Source organism: Bufo gargarizans, chromosome 1, assembly GCF_014858855.1.
Source record: "Bufo gargarizans isolate SCDJY-AF-19 chromosome 1, ASM1485885v1, whole genome shotgun sequence".
Taxonomy (NCBI): domain Eukaryota; kingdom Metazoa; phylum Chordata; class Amphibia; order Anura; family Bufonidae; genus Bufo; species Bufo gargarizans.
Window position 1 is genome coordinate 688,119,785 of NC_058080.1, and position 22,153 is coordinate 688,141,937.

At 45.1% G+C, this 22,153-nt stretch overlaps 2 protein-coding genes across 3 annotated transcripts in view; both read right to left on the bottom strand.

Annotated features, from left to right (window-relative positions):
* Positions 1-15,438, bottom strand: part of C1H5orf34 (chromosome 1 C5orf34 homolog) — a 31,795-nt gene extending 16,357 nt beyond the window's left edge. The window contains exons 1-5 of one of the 2 annotated variants that reach the window (XM_044276212.1): positions 15,207-15,438; positions 9,541-9,630; positions 7,752-8,305; positions 4,880-4,975; positions 3,300-3,423 (exon numbers count right to left, since the gene is read on the bottom strand). In XM_044276212.1, coding sequence (XP_044132147.1) covers positions 3,300-3,423; positions 4,880-4,975; positions 7,752-8,305; positions 9,541-9,630; positions 15,207-15,398 — 1,056 coding nt within the window. In that variant the 5' untranslated portion in view covers positions 15,399-15,438. The remainder of the gene's footprint in view (positions 1-3,299; positions 3,424-4,879; positions 4,976-7,751; positions 8,306-9,540; positions 9,631-15,206) is intronic. The other variant, XM_044276213.1, reaches the window with a different exon arrangement.
* A 4,585-nt stretch (positions 15,439-20,023) lies between these two features.
* Positions 20,024-22,153, bottom strand: part of PAIP1 (poly(A) binding protein interacting protein 1) — a 40,704-nt gene continuing 38,574 nt past the window's right edge. Inside the window, exon 11 of the mRNA XM_044276214.1 lies at positions 20,024-21,617. Coding sequence (XP_044132149.1) covers positions 21,521-21,617 — 97 coding nt within the window. The 3' untranslated portion in view covers positions 20,024-21,520. The remainder of the gene's footprint in view (positions 21,618-22,153) is intronic.

The following is a 22,153-nucleotide window of genomic DNA, read 5'->3' on the forward strand; positions in this document are numbered from 1 at the left end:
TGGGAACGCTTCTGTGTTTAGAATATACTGTCGGATCTGAGTTTTCCGAAGTGAAAAATCAGATCTGAAATAAACAGTTATGCAAACGGATCCGTTCTGAACGGATGCAAGCGTTTGCATTATAGGAGCGGATCCGTCTGTGCAGACACCAGACGGATCCGCTCCTAACGCAAGTGTGAAAGTAGCCTAAGAAGCCGACTGCCTCTCTTCCAGATCCCTCCACTGATTTTGTATAAGACAGTCTTAATATTACTGTAAACAAGAAAAACATTTGGTCCTGGACAGTGAGGCTCTTTGGGTTCCTCCAAATTTATTGTTGCTCTGAGATTCACTATCCTCAATGGAACAAAGTGGACGTCCCGAAGTATTCTCTGAGACAATAGAGTCCGTGTCAGAAGAAACTTCCCCTTCATCAAAATCAGAAGCCTTCTCCTCCGGAATAAAGGATTTAGAAGTGGAGGCTTTAGGAGGGACGGCAGAAAGTTTAGCTTCACCTGCCGCATAGACTTCCTCTTTAATTAGGGCTCTTAAAGGGGTTGTCTCATCATGGACAATAGGGGCATATCGCTAGGATATGCCCCCATTGTCTTATAGGTGTGTGTCCCACCGCTGGGACCCGCACCTATATCGAGAACGGAACCCTGCAAAGTGGTGGCTGGAGGATTCCAGTCCGGCCACCACCAAGCCGGCTCCCCATAGAAGTGAATAGGAGCATACCGCCCATGTGCGGCCCCCGCTACCATTCATTTCTATGGGGCTGACAGAAATAGCCGAGCCAGCGCTCGTCTGTTTTCGCGGGCCCCATATAAAATGCACCCTCCTTTACTTGCAGGGCTCCATTCTCCATATAGGTGGGGGTCCCAGTGGTGGGACCTGCACCTATAAGACAATGGGGGCATATCCTAGCGATATGCCCCCATTGTCCATGATGACACAACCCCCTTTAACCTCTCAACCAGGAAAGGAGTTTCTTCAGAGACCACTCAATACATCTTGGGCACAGAGTTTTTGGAAGAAGCAGAAAGCCCCTTTTTACATAAGGAACATTTCTTCTTTTGGGATGTTTCCCCTTTAATGCTCTCTGTCCCCTAGGAAGACACAAGCAAGTGGGGAGCTAATTAGAAAAAATAATAAAATACAGCCATAATAGACAGCCGTCACCCAGGAAGAAAGGAATCAAACCCCCTGTGCACAGAAGGGAAGAAGGGTAAAGGTGATCAAAATCATCCTCAGGGAGGAGGCTTACCGGGCTGGAGGGCCTGGAGGTTTCAGTGGCCTTGCGGGTGGGTTCGCTGTCCGACTAAGGACACACTGCCAGTAGGAGGGCACGCTGTGTTAACTATAGAAGGGACAAATGCATGTGCCCCGGCGTTCTCCCTTCTTATTTCCACTTCCTAGATCGGTGTGATGACGTCAGCGCCACAACGCTGACGCCTGCTTCATCACGCCGCGACGCTCCCGAGACTGCGGGAGCATTCCCTGGCCCATGGGAACGCCCCCAACCACTGCACCATACGGTTCCCCTGCTTGGAAAACGGAACAAAGTACGGGGTAGCCTGCACACGCCGGACTTACACCAAGAGGAGGGAAGAGCGGCTCCGCGACCCCTCCTCCAGCAGTGGCCCTCCGGATGAACCGGGAGAACAAACCTAAAGGCCCTGCGCCCCAACGCTGATCCACAACCTGCCTTCACAGAGACAGGAAACAACTGGAGAAGGTAAGAGGGAGGAGGTCTTTTATTGGCTGATTTCATAGTTGTTTCCGGTCCCTAAGAAGGCGGGTTACCCTCCAGGTGGTGCCGTTGTGGAGGCATGGGGAAAACAGTTTTGGTTGTGGATTTCCGCTGCTGAATCAATGGCAGATTTTAGCCGGGTGAGCATTCCCTAACTCATGAATACGCTAGACAGGATAAAATGCCCACTGGACAAATCCGAGTGATCCGAGTCGACTCCGTTTGGCTTAAATTTATTCAGATGGTGCCCTCATTGCCTGGAAAAGTATCTCTCTCCTCTCGATTCCCCAAAACAGAATGACACAAATTTCAGGTTCAGTTAATCAAAACTTTAGAGATTTGACCACAATTTTTCTAAAATTATAGCGCTGATTCTCTCTCTCTAATTTACATATAGTGGGGACATGTGTAAAACACATCACACAATGATCAAAAAAATAAATAGTGAGGAACTATCATTCTTTTGCTTACGTGCCAGTGAGTGTTTTTGGTGACAAAACTGAGGTGACAGGTTCTCTTTATTGAATGTGCAAAGAATGGGGGAGACTTACAAAAATACATTTAAGGGTACCTGGATGATAGCAGGGAGAATCAAAGAAAACATCAAAACGTATCAGTATGTAAATCATGCTACAATCAGATCATCTATCATGGCTTAGACCAGGGCTTTTCAACCTTATTTTACTGCTCACAGCCCAGTATAACAGTGAAATAAGCAGAATTAGACTGCTGTTTTACCGTGAATTCTGAGATCCGGGAATAAAATAGGCTTTACAAGGCTTATGTGCATAAAAATTTACTAAAATATGATAAAACACATACGAAATATGACAAAAAGTAAAGTTACCTAGGCCATGTACAAATGAGTGAGCTCTCTATCCTCCAGGGCCCAACATGGCATCCGGCTGACACCCATTATACAAAGTGGTGGTAATCAGATTTTACTCTTATGATGTCCTCATTTGAGATGAGCTCTTTGGTACACGTCTAGAAGTTTTCTAGCTACATGGCCCCTTCCTAAAGGTCTCCAGTGTCCAGTACACATGTACAGTTACTTTAGACCTTAGGAATGCAGCCTGGTACCTGGTTCCATTAACCAATTATATTACAAGGGATATCATTACATTAAAAGGATAAGGAATAATTAAAGGGAAAGAACCACTAAATATAAACCTTGCCACACAACTGCTAAACTAGTGATTGCTGCAGCCAGATTACTGCCTCCTCCGTTGCTCCTCACCATAAAATGGCAAGCATCTCACTTGAGAAGCCATGACTTTGGCAATCCATTTGCCTTTAATTTGGGCAAAAGGGAACAAAATATACAGGAAACATTATCTGTATTAAATTTGCAGTTGGAGCTAATCTATTGCTAACTGTTATCAGCCACATCAGGCTGCAGAGAAGATGCAATGTTCCCCCCTCCCTGATCACAACATTTCTCTTATCTTCTGTCCAAAGAACTTTAGTCAAGCTAATGGCCCTTTAAATTAAGTCAAACAAAGCTTTGTTATCATCAGGACGTAACTGGGGGTCAGTGCTTAGAAAAGCCTCAGTACATACGTACCTGTTTAGCATCTGTTTGTATGAAGAAGTGTTGGAAATATTTTCCCATACCGTCGCCCTCCGAAATAAAAATGGAACCATCGCCTGGGTGAATTTCCACCACATTGGTTCCATCCAAAATGAATCTAAAACAAATGAGATGAATTAGACAAGCTGTGGATGACGCAGCTGAAGGCATCTGTGTTGGTCCTATGTTCATATGTGCCCGCATTGCTGAGAAAATATGCAAATTAGACTCTAGGAGCAACTTGGGCATTTCCATTACTCCTAGAGGCTCAGCTCTCTCTGCAACTGCCGCCCCTCTGCACTTTGATTGACAGGACCAGGCAGTGTAAACCTCATCATGCCTGCCTGGCACTGTCAATCACGGGTCAATCAAGAGGGTGGGGCAGATGCAGAGAGAGTTTTCTCAGTAATGTGGGCACATATGAACATGGGACCAACACAGATGCCTTCAGCTACCAAGTGCACATGTAACAGGTCAGCCAGTGTCATAGGGACAAATCTGCTGACAGATGCAACTTTAATATTAGACTGGTAGGGATCTGATCGAAAATACTCCCACCAATCAGCCGCTCGAAGGGGCCATTCCAATTAGGTGGGCACCACATCCCCTTCATTATTTACCAGGCACAGCTTTGTCCCATTTCATCGGGCGGCACTAAACTGTAATACACGGTCACTAGACGTACAGAGCTGTGCTGTACGGGGCAGTGTGCACAACGACGGGGACGCCCCTTTAAACAGCAGATGGGGCTGCCAACAGTTAGACCCCCCTTACTAAATCTAAAATGTATGGCCTTTCATTAGAATAAGCGGCATGTTAATGAAGATTTTTTTTTGGGTTGTTTATTTGTGATTGTGTTATAAAAGTGGTAACCCCACCCCACCCCAAAGAATCCTATGTGGGGAATTTATCATTTTCCTATGCCAGTTTTCTGGAGTATAAGGCCCCTTTCACATGAGCGAGTATTTGGCACGGGTGCAAATGTGTGATGCGAACGCATTGCGCCTGCACGGAATCCGGACCCATTCATTACAATAGGGCTGTGTACATAAGCGTTGGTTTTCACGCATCACTTGTGCGTTGCGTGAAAATCGCAGCATGTTCTATATTCTGCGATTTTCACGCAATGCTGGCCCCATAGAAGTGAATAGGGCTGCGTGAAAATCATATCGCATCCGCAAGCAAGTGCGGATGTGATGAGCTTTTCACTGAGGGTTGCTAAGAGATTTTTTTGGAAACATTAATTTTTTATTTTTTTTTTTTTTTATCACGCGCGTGCAAAACGCATTAAATCGCATTGCACTGCACACGATCGCAGACAAAACTGAATGAACTTGCTTGCGAAATCTGACATTTTCCACTGAACGCATCCGGACCTAATCCGCTCACGCTCATCTGCAAGGGGCCTAAATGTTGCAAACCCCTTGATTGTCTGCCGAGTCCAGCTGCATTCTGAAAGAGGGACGTCCAGGCAAGCCAATCCCCATAATGTGCAAACCCATATACCACAAGTATGGAATCATACTAGCACTGGGTTCAAATACTCTGTAAGAATAAAGTATGTGAAGTCTCACCTGTACAGGGCGCCGTCGTAGATCACCACTTTCAAAGGCAATGAATTTACTGCCAACTTGTCTCCTTCTTCCAAAGAGGCCTTCCAATAACTCATCCTATAATAAGGTACACCGTGGTTAGGAATATGGATGGCACTTACACGGGATTGACTGCTGTGTATTGATCAGCCTCTTATATCACGCAGATTGAATACAAGAATGTGTCTGATAGAATCGAGCCGCTAGGACTGGTTTTGAGTCAGCGCTTGTTCAAGTTCCCTAAGGAAACTATTAAAAAGTATTTTTTTTTTTTAATCTAAAATTAAATTAAAAAAAAAAAAAAAATATATTATATATATATATATATATATATATATATATATATACACACACACACACACACACACATTTTAAATCACCCCCCTTTCCCCAAAAACAGAAAAATACATAAACAATTAAAAAAATATTATTGGCATTGACGCATGCAGAAACACCTGTAGTATTAAAAAAATACTTATCCCATGTGGCAAAATGGAAAAAAAAGTCAAAATGGTTGATTCACCATTTTTTGCTCGCATCACCTCCCACAAAATGGTACAAATGAAAATTACAGATCACCCCCCCCCCCCAAAAAAAATGAGCCCCCACACAGCTCTGTAGACATAAAAATAAAAAAGTTATGGGGTCATGGCGATGCAAATAATGTTTTAGTTTTTTTTCCCCAAAACTTTTTTTAAGGTATTAAAATGCAAGAAAAACTCAAAGTTGTTTTTTTTTTATATAATTCCACCCAATTAGAATATTTTTTTTCCTCTTCATACTATTTTTTTATGCAACCGTACCATTAGAAAGTACAACTTGTCCCACAAAAAAAACAATCACTCATACATAATAAAAAGGTATGGCACCGGGAAGGCCGGGAGTACAAAACCAAAATGTAAAAAATAAATAAATAAATATATATATATATATAAAAAAAAAAAGGAAAATGGCCCGGTCGTGAAGGGGTTAAGGCGGCCAATCCGAATGTGACCACCATACTTTCCATGCGGAATCTACAGTAAGAATAGAAAAAAAAAATTTGTAACTCTGCTTTGAAATCTGAAAGCATGTGAACTACCATACAGATTTTCTATTGAAGCCAGAGGAGCGTGGTAAGTGGGAGGATATCATGCATGAAATATCTGTGCCCTAAGGGTATATTCATACGCCGCGGTTTTCTGTGACTGTCCCATGCATCTGAGTGAGGCTTGCAGAGATCCATGTGCTTGGCACACAGACAACACCTGAACCGATTTTCACCCACAGAACTTTCTGCAACAAATCATCAATATCCCCTACATGGAACAGTGTACAATTTTGGGTTAACTGTGTATAAGGAGGACGTAGCTAAAACTAGAGCACGTGCAGAGAAGGGCAAGCAAAGTAATTAAAGGGGTTCACCAGGAATAGTATAAACATGGCCTCTAGCAACCCATCGGAGAATGCGACTTGGACAGGATTCCTCCATGTGTACATCTGCTTGGGGATGGGTCCTCGTTACAATGTGCTCCAGCTTCGGGCTTCGCTTCACACAGCTGAGATTTGCTGTTAGGCTACAATAGAATACTATTGCAGTCTATTGGATTTTCACTGGTTTACTTCACAAGGCTCCAGACTGTCATAACAGTTGATTGGAGCCCTGTAATGTCACCAGGTAGGCTCCGATCAAAGGGAGCCCCCAACAGCGGCATCTGAGGAATTAAATGACTGGGACCATCCCCATTCTTGGTCACTGCCGGTGGGTGCCTGCTGTATTATAAAGCTGGTATATGCCATGTATGGAGCGAGCTCAGCGCGCAAGCCTGCTCCATACAACCCCTTAACGCCAATCACGTAAATGTATGAATCGATTGCAGGGCCAAGACATGTTGTCAAACTTGGGTTTGTTCAGTCTGGGGGAAAAAAAAGATGGCTTAGAGGAGATCTAATTACAATGTACAAAGAGATGAATGGACATGACAAGAGAGCATTCTCTACGTCTACAGGAAAGAAGGCTTCACCATTATCACTGTCTGGCTTCTTTACTGTAAGACCAGCGAGACTATGAAACTCTCTGCCAGAGGAAGTTGTGATGGCCAAGTCATTGTAGAAGCTCAAGAAGGGTCTGTATATCTTTCTCTAATGTAATAATATTGTAGGTTGTGTGTGGTAGAATTTTGGAGATGGGTCATTGATCCAGGGATTTATTCTGATTGCCAGAATTTGGAGTCGGGAAGGAATATGCCTCATAAGGGTTTTTTGCCTCCCTCTGGAGCAACACTAAAATTATAGGTTGGACTTCATGGACCCATGTCTTGTTTTCAACCATACCAACTATGTAACAGTATAAATCCATCCTAAGAGTCCAATCAAACCCACCTCTACAGAGAAACAACACTGTTATCAAGAAAGGGGGTGAGAAAATAGTCCAGGGAGTCATGAAAAGATCTTGGAGAAGGAATCAGACCCTAATGGGTGGCCCCTATATGGACCCTCTCCTGTCTGGGTGCCACTGATAAACGGGTCCTAGAGTGTATCTGTAAAGAATAAATCAAGGCAACTGGACTTACTGTAGATTTCTTGAAAACGTTTCACTCGTTCTTCCAACGAGCTTTCTCAATTCTGAGTGACTGTACAAGAATTCTCTGGGAATAAATATGTAACCAGATGTTGATTCAGTTACATATTTATTCCCAGAGAATTCTTGTACAGTCACTCAGAATTGAGAAAGCTCGTTGGAAGAACGAGTGAAACGTTTTCAAGAAATCTACAGTAAGTCCAGTTGCCTTGATTTATTCTTTACAGATATACCATGACCTGGATAAACGAGAACCTTCACAGACATGGTCCTAGAGTGGGATGTGACACCTACCTGTGCATGTGTGCAGCAGGACAGGTTAGAGGTAATGCTCTTGGTAACGCAGACACCGTTCTTCTATCTGGGAAATCGGACTTGGTCTCATCAGTGTCCACAAACTGTTTTGTGTCACCTTCTTGGGCTAACTTCCTGTGGAAGAGAAGAGCCAAGTCCATGGGATACTGAAAGGACGGTGGACAGTCGGCCACAGAGAAGCGCTGCACCAACCAGGTGTACTGGGAGGCGTGCTTGGTCAGACATGACGGAGGCTCCTCTTGGAGGACGCAGGATGAATATTTCGACCTGTTCATGTTCTTTGTGGTCTTGATCCCGGCAGTCTTGGGGTCGGCGTTCACTTTGTTGTGGTTTGTATTTTCTTCCTCACAGGGGGCGCAGCTGAGCTGGCATAAAAACTTCACAGTGAATTCTTTCTGTAGGGTGTTCATGTATAAATCTGCATGCCCATCCAACGAGGAAACCTTTACAGTGCCATCCTCCATGTGTGTCACACAACCGGTATCGTCCTCCAGAGCGGGCCATGTCACTTCAGAGATCTCAGCCAAAAGAGTCTGAAGAAAGAGCAAAATAAAAGGCTCAATCTATACATCCCACTAAACGTCCAGGCTGGAGGAGATTAGAAAAACATGGCCACCTTCTTCCAGAAACAGTGCAATACTTGTCAACATGTGAACATGGACGGAGCGGTTTGGAGATAAAAATGATCATGTTTTTTCTAATCCCAGACAACCCCTTTAAGCTAGGTCAAGTCCTGAACATGGAGAGGCGTGATATTCGAAAACTTAGATAGAAGTATGCAGATAAGTTGATGAAAACCTGCACGCCCCGCAAGCTTCAAATGTGAAACGTGGGAAAAACGTACTTGATCGTGCCTAGACCGTATTGCAAAATGCCCCAAAAGATGGTGAATTTCTGACACATATGCAGGTCTTTTATTAAAGACACACAAACCCTTGTAGAGGAAGATCCAGTCAAGTCATTAAGAGGCGCACGCCTTTACATAAATTTGTCGCATCTGTCCTCTGTCTGTGTGCCAGAAAATGAATTCTGCTCCAGCAAAATGTTTGCACAAAATGCACAACTTTTTTTTTTTTTTTACAACAAAAACCTAGTGTAAAGATTTGGTTATTGACCCCCAAAGTTCCATCATCTTTTAGACCTCTTTAAGAAGAAACTGCACTAAAAAGAATTTAAGTCTAACTCACCTATTTTGGATAGACAAGAGGGCGTGGCTTAGTGGAATGGGGGAGTGGCCTAAAGGGGCCCCCTCGTATAGATTATACTTACCTGCTCCCCGACACCCGCGTCGCTTCGGATCCCTGCACGGCCACCACTGCATCACCCCGTTGCCTGGATCAAAACAGCCGGCGACTGGGGGAGGGACAGCCAATAGCAGGCCGCTATGGAGACTGGCCTCCCTAGTATCGCGGATGACGCCAGGGAGGTTGGTCCCACTCGTGGCCTGCTGTTTTGATCCAAGTGACGGGGAGATGCAGTGGCCACATTACAGGGATCCGGAGCGACGCGGGTGCCGAGGGGAGTAGGGAAGTATAATGTATAAGAGGAGCCGGGGCATTGGGGGGGGTCCATTATAGGGGTTGGATAACCCCTTTAAGACACTTAAGACACGATTATGCGAGGCAAAATCAGGCACCACAGTCCGGGCCCAGCCAGCGCACTCATGATAAATCTGGCACATTTTGAGACTTTCTACGTGTACATGTCTACAGGGTTAGTAACACCACCCCGATGTACTTGGTCATGGCACTATTACTGCAGTACCTACCATGATCTCCTCTGAAGGTATCAGGCTACAGGGCAAGAATGGTCGGCTGGAAAAGGTGTTGCGAAAACTTAGCGCCTGAAGAACTTGTTCCTACAGAGAAGGCAGAAAATACAAAAATACTTAAAAAACTACTACACAAAAACTGCATGACAAAACTAAATTGTCAATGTAGTCAGAGCTGGCACAGCCTGTAAGTGTGCTCACCTGTCATGAGACACCGTGAAAGAGTGAACATAGTGGTAGCACAAGTTCCTGATCAGCAGGGTCCTGTTAACCCACCATGAATGGAGTGGCAGGTCCTGCATGCAAGATGCCATCCCATTCATTCTCTAGGGGGTTGCTAGAGATAGCCAAGTATAGTGCAGCCCCATAGTGAATGAATGGAGAGTGACCAAGCATGCTCAACAGACGCTCCATTAATACTGGGGGATGGGATTGTGGGGGTCCCATCAGTCAGATCCTCATCCCCTATCTGGCAGAAACAGATACGTTAATAACTTGGCATGACCCCTTTAAATGGGGTTTCCTATCTTGTATAGTGATGATGCATTGCTAAGCTCTGCCATGACTTGATGGAGGTCCAACATCTGGGACTCCACTGATTCTGAGACTGAAGGGTCTTCAGCACCAGAGTAGAGCAAGATTCATCTGCTTTTAAATGAATATACCCCCTCGGCCCAATGGTTGCCTTCTCCACCTCCCCTTATCCCAGCCCAGGTTACGGGTAGTGGATTTCTGGAGATTGGCCGTAGCTCCAACACAGTGTAAGGACACTGCTGGGAGGAGAGCAGCGGACCGGCTGTCTGGTTAAGGAAATTCTGTGTTAGGGAGCATTCACACGACCGTGTTGGTTTTGCGGTCCGTAAATCACGGATCCGTGTGTTCCGTATGTCTTCAGTTATCTTTCCTTTTCCGTTCCGCAAGTCCGTATAATACGGACGTGGTGCTTCCGTGTGTCATCCGTTATTCACGGTCCGCAAAAAAAACGGATGGGTAATGAAATGGGGTTTCCTAGAATGTTTTCAGTCCAAGGGTCCGTTAAAAACGGATGACACGTGGATGCATTTCCGTGTGCTATCCGTTTTTCACGGACCCAATGACTTTCTATGGGGCCACGGACCGCGATTTGCGGCCAAGTATAGGACATGTTCTAAAACACACGGAACGGACACACGGAACGGACAGCACACGGATGAGAATAAAAAGGCATACCGCAATTTTCACGGACCCATAGAAATGAATTGGTCCGTGCATTGTCCGTCAAAATTGCGGAATGGAAGCGGAAGAAAAACACGTTCGTGTGAATGCTCCCTTAATGGGGTTTTCTCATCAAATTTTAATCATCTATCCACAGGATAGGTGCTAAGTGTAGAAAAAGCTGAGGGTCCAACTGCTGGGACCACTACAATCACGAGAAAGAGGATGCACACGTGTGACCATCCCTCTACCCACTTCAACAAGACCTCCGAGTCACAGCTCTTATGTCCGCCAGTCTTATAGAAGTGAATGGAGCTGTGGTCATGTATGTTTCATTCACATAGAAGACTTGAGGACCCTCATTCTTGTGAGGATCCTAGAGGTTGGACCCCTACATATCACACATTTAACACACACACCTAACCCATGGATATACGTCATCTGTGAAAGGACCTTAGGGACTGTATAGTGGACGGGGGTGACAAGTCTGGTTGCCTTCCCAGCTAGGTTTCCCAGAACCTTAAGCTCTGTTCACACTTGTGTCTAGGCTTTCCAGTATGTGTGACATAAGCATAGTGCATCCTACTGAAATTACTGAGACCACATTGAAGTTAAGGGTCTACTGGCATTTGGATCCATTGGAAACAGATCGGTCACTGAGGTCCTCCTGACAATGTGTGCTCCCATTACACCCCTGTATATCCCCCCCCCCCCATGACACCCCTGTATACTCCCCCCATATTACACCCCTGTATACTCCCCCCATATTACACCCCTGTATACTCCCCCCCCATATTACACCCCTGTATAATCCCCCCCATATTACACCCCTGTATAATCCCCCCCATATTACACCCCTGTATAATCCCCCCCCATATTACACCCCTGTATAATCCCCCCCCATATTACACCCCTGTATAATCCCCCCCCATATTACACCCCTGTATAATCCCCCCCCATATTACACCCCTGTATAATCCCCCCCCATATTACACCCCTGTATAATCCCCCCCCATATTACACCCCTGTATAATCCCCCCCCATATTACACCCCTGTATAATCCCCCCCCATATTACACCCCTGTATAATCCTCCCCATATTACACCCCTGTATACTCCCCCCCCATATTACACCCCTGTATACTCCCCCCCATATTACACCCCTGTATACTCCCCTCCATATTACACCCCTGTATACTCCCCTCCATTACACCCCTGTATACTACCCTCTATTACACCCCTGTATACTCCCCTCCATTACACCCCTGTATACTCCCCTCCATTACACCCCTGTATACTACCCTCTATTACACCCCTGTATACTCCCCTCCATTACACCCCTGTATACTACCCTCTATTACACCCCTGTATACTCCCCTCCATTACACCCCTGTATAATCCTCCCCATATTACACCCCTGTATACTCCCCCCCCATATTACACCCCTGTATACTCCCCTCCATATTACACCCCTGTATACTCCCCTCCATTACACCCCTGTATACTCCCCTCCATTACACCCCTGTATACTCCCCTCCATTACACCCCTGTATACTCCCCTCCATTACACCCCTGTATACTCCCCTCCATTACACCCCTTTATACTCCCCTCCATGACCCTCTTTTAGGGACCTACTGAAAGGAATGACAGAGTGGAATGCCCATAGAGAATAATGTAAATGTAATATTTGAATTAGATACAAAACCATATAACATATCTAATAATTATTTACCAGGCTTACTCTCCAAATTCAGTGGGATTATTTAATGTTCAGATTACGTGGAATTATCACTGTTTTCTGCAGAATGACGAGGGTGAATGACACAAAGGAGTGCCCATAGACTATAATGGGAAGTAAACTCTGAGCTCAATTGCAGGTAAATCTGTGTTATGTAGGACATTGACCTTTACCGCAAGTGTTCCCTGGGTAGAGCAGCACATTGTAAAATGAAAATTACCTTGGATTATAACCGTTTTCTATAGAATGCAAAGGTGATGGAATGCCCATAGGCTATAATGGGAAGTAAAACGTGACTTGGTGCCTGAACCATTCAACATATCAAATAAATCTGTTAGGGATGTCCCGATACCGATACCAGTATCGGTACCGATACTGGACATTTGCAGAGTACTTGTACTCGTGCAAATGTCCCCGATACCACTGCTGATACCTGCTGGGTGCTTGCGGTGGCGCTCTCAGCAGTTCGGCGTAGGGGAAGGAATTCTGTGACTCGCATTACCGGCACCCGACCTCTGAGAGGACGCTGCGATCCGTGCAATTAACCCCTCAGGTGTGGCACCTGAGGGGTTAATTGCGCGGATCGCAGCGTCCTCTCAGAGGTCGGGTGCCGGTAATGTTCTTCAGTCTCTGCATTGGTGGCAGTGCGCCCCCCTCCACAATACTATTAATCATTGTATGTTAGTGAGCAGCATTATACTCACGTGCGCCGTGGCCACCGGGCGCTGCTTCTTCTCATAGGTCTGTGCGGCGCATTGCTAATGCTATAAGCATTAGCAATGCGCCGCACAGACAGAAGAAGGAGCGCCGGGCGGCCACGGCGCACGTGAGCTATAAGCATTAGCAATGCGCCGCACAGACAGAAGAAGGAGCGCCGGGCGGCCACCGCGCACGTGAGTATAATGCTGCTCACTGACATACCATGGCAGCTAGGACCTCTGTGGCGTCCTGGCTGCCATGGTAACCGATCGGAGCTGCCCACTGCCACCAATGATGGGGGGGAGGAGGAGGGGGACCCTGTGGCCACTGCAACCAATGATTAATACTGGGGGGGGGGGGGAGGGGGGCGCACTGTCCACTGCCACCAATGATGGGGGGGGGAGGAGGGGGACCCTGTGGCCACTAATACTAGGGGGTGGGTGGGTTGAGTTACCAGAGGGGGCTGATGAGAGGCTGGGGGTGCTGAGAGGAGGCTGGGGGTGCTGAGAGGAGGCTGGGGGATGTTTTTTGGACCTTTGGTTGGTTAGTAGTCACCAAATAAATGTGTTATTTATTTAATTGTTATAATTGGTATCGGTAATTGGTATCGGTGAGTACTTAAATAAAAGTATCGGTACTCGGTCTAAAAAAAATGGTATCAGGACATCCCTAAAATCTGTAGCAGGTTTAGGCTAAATGCACACGATCAGGATTGCGCGCGGAAAATCCGTACCGTAGGTCATGTACATTTTATTCTATGAGAATTTGAAATTCTCAGTGCACACGATGCTGATTTTTTCCACACGGATTTTGACCTGCGGATTTTAAAATCTGCAGCATGTAAATTTAATTTTATTTTTCCTGACCGGATTTTCTTCATTCACTTAGTAAAATCCGCATGCACCGAATCCGCATGCAAATCTGCACCAATTGATGCGGATTGACCGCACAGATTTGCCTGCGAACACCTGCGGATTTCAGTGCGGGTGCTCCGCACATGAATCCTGAACGTGTGCATGTACCCTTACTCTTCAAGTTCAGTGGGATTATTTAAAATATTGAGATTAAGTGGGATTATCATGTTAATGTCCTACATAACACAGATTTACCTGCAAATGAGCTCAGAGTTTATATCCCATTATAGTCTATGCACACGATCAGGATTGTGCGCGGAAAATCCGCACCGTAGGTCATGTACATTTTATTCTCAGTGCACGCGATGCTGATTTTTTCCACACGGATTTGGACCTGCGGATTTTAAAATCTGCATTCACCCTCGTCATTCTGCAGAAAACACTTAGGGTCCATTCACACGTCCGTTTTTTCTTTCCTGATCTGTTCCGTTTTTTCAGGAACAGATCAGGACCAGATCTGGACCCATTCATTTTCAATGGGTCCTGGAAAAAAATCGGACAGCACAATGTGTGCTGTCCGTTTCCGTTGTTCCGTTCCGCATGTCCGTTTAAATATAAAACATGTCCTATTCTTGTCCTGAAAAATCGGATCCTGGTACAATACAAAGTCAATGGATCCGCAAAAAACGGATGACATTCGGATGTCATTCCGTATGTCATCCGTTTTTTGCGGATTCCGTTCCTGGAAACACATAACAAATTTTTATTTTTTTTTTCAATTTTTTTTCAAAGAAATCCAAACAACTTTATTTGATTATTGAACTTTATACATGTTTCCGTTTTTTGCGGATGACATACGGAAACATTTTCAGGAACAACGGATCCGCAAAAAACGGACCGTTTTTCAGGATGAAAAAAAACAGGACGTGTGAATGGACCCTTAATCTGAACATTAAATAATCCCACTGAATTTGGAGAGTAAGCCTGCTAAATAATTATTAGATATGTCAAATGGTTTTGTCTCTAATTCAAATATTACATTTCCATTATTCTCTATGGGCATTCCAAATCCACTCTGTCCTTCCTTTTAGTAGGTCCCCTCTTTTACACCCGTGGGCACACGGTGTACCCGTCACCCGGAAGCCATTCCGTACAGCTATCTGTAGGCGCCTCTCACCTTGCAGCTGCTGGTTACGAACTCCGTCCTATGACGTCCCCTCTGCGGCCTCTGCACCTGGTGAGCTGCAGCCTGGGGCCGCTCATACATGAACTCGGTCCCGCACGGAGAAACAAGCAGCCTGGCCCCATCCCGGTACTGGACCTCCACCGAGTCATCCGTGTACAGCAGCAGCGCGCGCGGAGCCGACATCCTGCGTCACCGGCGCACCTAACCGACACTACACGGTTCAAACGGCCCGGCCACACCGAGCACCGCCCATCAACTCGCTGATTGGTCACGGTGTAACCAAGGCAAGCTTTCAGGTCGCTGATTGGCTAAGAACGTCGTCGCCATAGTAGTTGGGGAAGACGCTTCGGCAGGTCTGTCAATGTTTTATTTGGATGATAGCTTGACAAGTCACCTGACCACAGACCATCCTTTACTGCGCATGCGTTTCTCTTCTCCAGCGTGTACTGAGGCGCGGCGGAACTACTAATCCCAGCGTGTCCTATAAATCATGAATATCATTTGTAGTATTTGTGACGCTTCAGTCCATTGACTGCTAGTATAGAATTAACATTCGAAGCTATTAGAATCATACAGACTTTAATCCTCATTCACACATCCATGTCTGTGCTCAAATCCCTGAGAAGGTGGTCAGTGATGCCTCTTTCAAGATGTCCGTGATGGATCCGTGTGTGTGTTCCGTGTTTCACCGACCCTGCACAGCTGAAAAATAGTTTTCAAAGCATCTCTTCCAAATGATCCATGCAACACGGATAGCATCTGTGGCTTTCACGGACTCAGACTATAAAGCCTCATTCACACGTCCACGTCTGTGCTCAAATCCGTGAACAGGTGGTCAGTGATGCATCCGTGAAGGATCCACGTGTCTGTTTTTTGCTGTCCGTGTTCCACTGACAGTGAATAGCTGAAAAATTATTTTCAAAGAATCTCTTTTTAATGATCCGTGAAACACGGATGGCATCCGTGGTTTTCACGGACCCATAGACTATAATGGACGTGATGGATCCGTGAACACAGACAAAATAGAGCATGCATCCGTGGTAAAAACACGGACCCACGGACTGTGCCAAAACACTGATGTCTGAATACACACATTAAAATAAATGGGGACGTGTGCTGTCCGTGGAGCTCTGACGTGTGAATGACGCTTTACACTTGCGCTAGTTATTTTCAGTGTTTTCTACTGTAAAAAAAACATTTCCCGAACTCGGGTTTGGTTCCAAGTGGTGCCTTCAAACCAAACCCGAGTTCGGAAAATGTTTTTTTTTACAGTAGAAATCAATTTATGAAGTTATTACCCGAAGTCCCGCGAGACTTTGCATAGTAATAACTTCGGCTCATCAGAGCCAATACATTCTAATACTGTACGGAACGCTCGCTCTGTACGGTATTGAAACAAAGTTTTATGTGAATCGACTTCGGATGTTTCATCAGAAGTCTATTTGCTCATCCCTACTAATAACCCTCATCTCTAAATTACTAAAAGGTCATAAACACTTATTTAAGGGCTCGTTCACACGTGTGCTGCCCACTGCTGAATTGCGGCCCGCATTTGTGGATCCGCAATACACGGGCACCGTTCCGTGTGCATTCCGCATCACGGATGAGGACCCATTTACTTCAATGGGTCTGCAAATCCGGAGATGCGGAACTGAAGCACGTAACGGAACACTACAGAGTGCTTCCTGGGGTTCCGTTCCTCTGCACCACAAAAAGATAGAACATGCGCTATCTTTTTGCGGAACAGACGGATCGCTGACCCATTCAAGTGAATGGGTCCGCGATCCCCATGCGGCTGGGCCACAGTCGGTGCCCGTGAATTGCGGACCGCAGTCGTGTGAACAAGCCCTAAGCCACATTCTTATCAGTAAGATATGAACTGAGCTCTAAAGTACTCACAAAAAGTTATGGATATTTGGCTTGTGGGGGAAATTTCAGGATGAACCTAAAATGCTCTCTAAACTTTACAGGTGAACTTAAAGGGGTTGTCCGGGCTTTTACTATGAGGATAGGTCATCAGTATCAGATTAGAAGGGGTCCGACGTCCAGCACCCCCACGATCTCTCTTCCTGCTCTGCCATGTTTTTGCACTTCATTTGGTTCGCAGAGAGCTGTTGCATTATATGTTGTGTTGTTCCACTGCTTTGCCATAGACAGCAGGAAGAAAGAAGATAGACGGCACGTGCACACCGTCTCTCATACAGCTGATCAGCAGGGGTACCAGGTGTCGGACCCCCGCCGATCTGATATTAATAACATATCTTGAGGATAGGTCATCAATATTAAAAGCGGACAATATTAAAAGCTGTTCGCATCCGTACGTCCTGTTCTTGTCCGTTTTGTGGACAAGAACAGGCATGGTTACAATGGGTCCGCAAAAAATAAAATAAACAAAAACAGATGCAACACGGATGTCACCCGTATTTTTTGCGGATCCGTGTTTTGCGAACTGCAAAATACATACAGATGTGTGAATGTACCCAATTACCTTTATGTAACCCTTTAAAGGAAAGATTGTGACCATATATATATATTTTTTTTTTCCAACTAAAGTGCACATTACAGCCAGACAGGGTCATGTAAAATCTTTTATTTACTATATTTGTACAAGGAAAAAACCCGAAAAAGAAAGATAAATAAGACACAGCAATGAATGTACAAGACAAGTGAAGTGCTCTATACAATCCAGGCCGGCACTAAGTACACGGGGTAGACAGTCTCTGCCTAAGAGAAATTAAGGTTCATGGCTTGAGATGCAATTGAAAAACATTTAAAAAAATGATCACATTTATCTGTCAGACTCAGAGCCTGTAATACTATCTGGAAGGAGTACAAGATCCTGCCCCCGATCTGGTAGATCCGCCTGCCTCTTGTGACTTTTCAGACACATATTCAAGCAATGACATCTGTGATGTTGGCACCACTTCAGTTAATACAAAGTTTTGTCCCTATCCAATAGGCTCTGCCTTTTTGACCTGGGACAGCCGCACTCTTGTCCAAAGGGATGTATCAGGCACTGGAGCACAGCCCTGAACAGATGGGAGCTGCAGTACCAGACTCCACCCATGGTCAAAAGTGGCGCTGTTTTTTGAAAAACTTAATGCACCCTCTTTAAGGCAATGGCTACACGATATCTTCTGTAGCTCGAATGTGTGACGTTTGGAAGCCATTACAGTCTCAAACTGTAGCCGGCTGAAAACAATAGGGCAGATTCCTCAGCCAGTTTCCTAGACGCTACGAGCCGGTATTGATTTCAGCTAGAAGTTACACCATTTCTGGCATAAATTATAGAAAATCTGGCAGGTCGCCCCTTCCACCTCAGCCCCATTTTCTCACCACTATGGCGTGCACCATAATTTACAATTTCTTTTTACGCCCTAAAAGCTTTGATAAATCAGCCCCATTATGTTGCACCATTGTGCATGTGTCAATCAGTGCAAATACGCCGGCACTCACCAGCTAACCGGAGCCGGTGATGTACCTGGTGACAGACGCTAATTGTACAAGCTAAAATATGGAAAGGTTCGTACACGGGCCTGAAAAGGACGGACATATCTAATGGCACAATGAAGATTCTGCAGTAACTGAGTTTCACTTTTCATACTGAAGGGTCATATTATTTTTCCCCCTATAACAATTCCTTATGGTTGTCAAGATCCCTGCTTGCTGTCATTCCGTAAGAGCCTTAATAATTTACCTTTAGGGGATAAAATCTGTCCTGGTTATGGGATGGACACAAGTGCACAGTGAAACCTTGCATCTGTGTGTCCATCACATGCCCAGGACTACTGAAAGTAATCAATGAAAATTCCTACTGAATGACAGCAAGTAGAGATCTTGAAAGCCGTGAAGAATTAAAAGGGTTTTCCAAGACTTTAATACTGTTAATCCTCAGGATAGGTCATCAGTATCTGAACGGTGGGGTCTGACACCCGGGACCCCCGCCAATCAGCTGTTTGAGAAGGCACCAATGCTCCTGTGAGCGCCGCAGCCTTTTTGCAGCTTACCAAGCACAGCGCTGTACACTGTATTGCGGCCGTACTTGGTATTGCACTCAATGGTGGGGCTGAGCTGCGCCCAAGCCGTGTGACTGATGAACGCCACATCACATGGCCTAGGAAAAGCCGAGAGAAGGCCGTGGCGCTACTGCTCTCGAACAGCCAATCCGCAGGGGTCCCGGGTGTCAGACCCCGACCGATCTGATACTGATGACCAATCCAGAGGATAGGTCATCAGTTTTTAAAACCTTGGAAAACCCCTTTAAAATAAGAAGAATTTGCTGAAACTGTAATACCCCTTTAAAAGCAGTCTTTACTAGTACATATGACAGATTTCAGCAGGAACTATGGAGCAGTGATGTCACTGGTACCTAATAGAGGTTGGCTGTATCCTCATGAATATAGCTTCCTCCCTGAGAACCACCTTATCCTCTGTGCATAGATTTTAGGTTGGGGGTGGATCTAATTAAGGGTCCATTCACACGTCCGTTGTTTCTTTCCTGATCTGTTCCGTTTTTTGCGGAACAGATCTGGACCAGATCTGTACCCATTCATTTTCAATGGGTCCTGAAAAAAAATCAGACATTGTGCTGTCCGATTTTTTTCAGGACCCATTGAAAATGAATTGGTCCAGATCTGTTCCGCAAAAAACGGAACAGATCAGGAAAGAAACAACGGACGTGTGAATAGACCCTAAGACTGCGCCAAATCTACATCTGCTATGCAAGATATGAACGATAATCTGCAGAATTCTCTGGCGTAACGAATAGTAAACCTGTCAGTCTGCGGAGACCCTGCCCGGTCTCACTAAACCCCACCAACTTTTTTTTTTGCCATTTGCCAAGTTGCAAAAGAAGGCGCAAGTATGGCAAGCGCCACAATTTGTCGCTTTTCTATGCCATAAGAGTAGCGTTAACCCATTAATAAATTAGCTCCTACCCATAAGTGAACATTAATGGGGTTCTCTGCCTTGGACAATCCTTACTTGTTAAACAGGTCCCCTGACAGCAATTTGATCACAAAGTGTCCTGTTTTTGGCATCCCGAGGATCAGCTGTAATCTGTGGGGTAACCTGGAAGTGTTTCGTTTCCCTCCCCATGGTAGGAATGAAGCATTACACCACTGTCCATTCATACCAGTGGATTATCTATGTAAAGCAGGACAGGACCTCCAGAGTGAGAGGTGTTCACCCTGTGGGTAAAGTATGAGGATCCTCCAGAGAGGACACCCATCAACTAACTCAGAAATACTTAACAGGGTCTATGGCAAAGGGTTTTTAAAGGTAATGAATGCTAAGAGCATGTGGCTTGCTATAAACCTAGAAATGGCATTCTCCTGGGACAGCTACCGACAGGCTTATTTCTGACTCCAAACGCTAACAAACCAATCATCAGTATTTTCGTCTTTCTGCATTTTTGGAGCCGCAACAACCAGATATTACACTGAAAAGGATAAAAAAAAAAATATAAAATCCTGTTCCAAAAGTTTCTGTGATTGTACCATGAAGTACCAACACAAGGTTCTCAAAAGGAGCACGACCCCTTACACGTTCCAACTGCAAGAAAAGCTGCATGTGGATTTGTGCCTGCCTGGAATTGTATATTTCAGTAGTGGTGCGGCTCTATACGACATAGAAAAAAAAAAGAAGATTAAAATTTCCCTTTAATAGACTACTTACATCGCCCCAACCCTTTCTACCATCTCTTGGCTATCAGATTTCCCCCCCTACGGTGAACACAGAGCACAAGTGGATGAACATCCTTAACGTACAGAGTAATTATGGTAAAATAAATTGCTTTTTATTTGTCAAGTTTCTATGTCAAGTACAGAAAAACATCGCTGAAAACCTTCAAGAAATAAATTAGTCAGGCTGAGCTGGGGGTTCATTGAGGAATACTGGGATTTGTTTTAATAGGCTCTAACCCACAAAAAAGCCATGCACATTACCTGGCCAGACGACCTACTACATCCTTCAGGTTAAAGGATGGGCCTACCGAGTTAGGAACGGTTTTATCACAACAATGTGCCGTTAGATTGGATATTTTTTCCTTTTTCTTTTTTAATGCAGCCAAAAAGAAAACAAAAAAACCACTGTTCCTTTAACTGAACAGAAATGAAACTAGAATATTTACACAAATGTCGATATAACTTACTGGGTATCCGCGTACACATTTTTTGGCATTCACTTAAACAAAAGAGTTTGCATAAATTTCTAGATCTGAGATAATCTTGAACGTAATAATATTGGTGCAAGAATGATACGTCTGCCCCGTGTGCTAAACAGCGTACTGAACCATGTCCATGTATTCACTTAGTTCGCTTGTGTTCTGACTCCAAGCAGAACTTTTCATAAGCTTCTTGCATCTCAGGGTCCATTTCATCATCGCCAAAATCATCGAGGAACCTACACAGAGAAACAAAGCGTTAATGAAACTCTGCTGCCACCTTATGGACAAACTCTCTTACTACAGCAGAAGACAATTTCATGGAGTCCTCTACAGGTCTCAGATTAAAAGGTATCTGTCAGCAGATTAATACCTATCAAACTGTTACATGTGCGCTTGGCAGCTGAAGGCATCTGTGTTGGTCCCATGTTTATATGTGCCCGCATTACTGAGAATGATGTTTTAATATACGCAAATGATCCTCTAGGAGTAACAGGGGTGTTTCCGTTACACCTAGAGCCTCTGCTCTCTCTGCAACTGCTGCACCCTCTGCACTTTGATTGACAGGACCGGGCAGTGTAAACCTCATCATGCCTCGCCCTGTCAATCAAAGTGCAGAGAGTGCAGCTGCTGCAGAGAGAGCTAAGCCTCTAGGAGTAATGGGAACGCACCCATTATTCCGAGGCTCATTTGCATATATTAAACTTTTTCTCAGCAATGCGGACACATATGAAGATGGGACTCACATAGATGCCTACAGTTGCCAACTGCACTT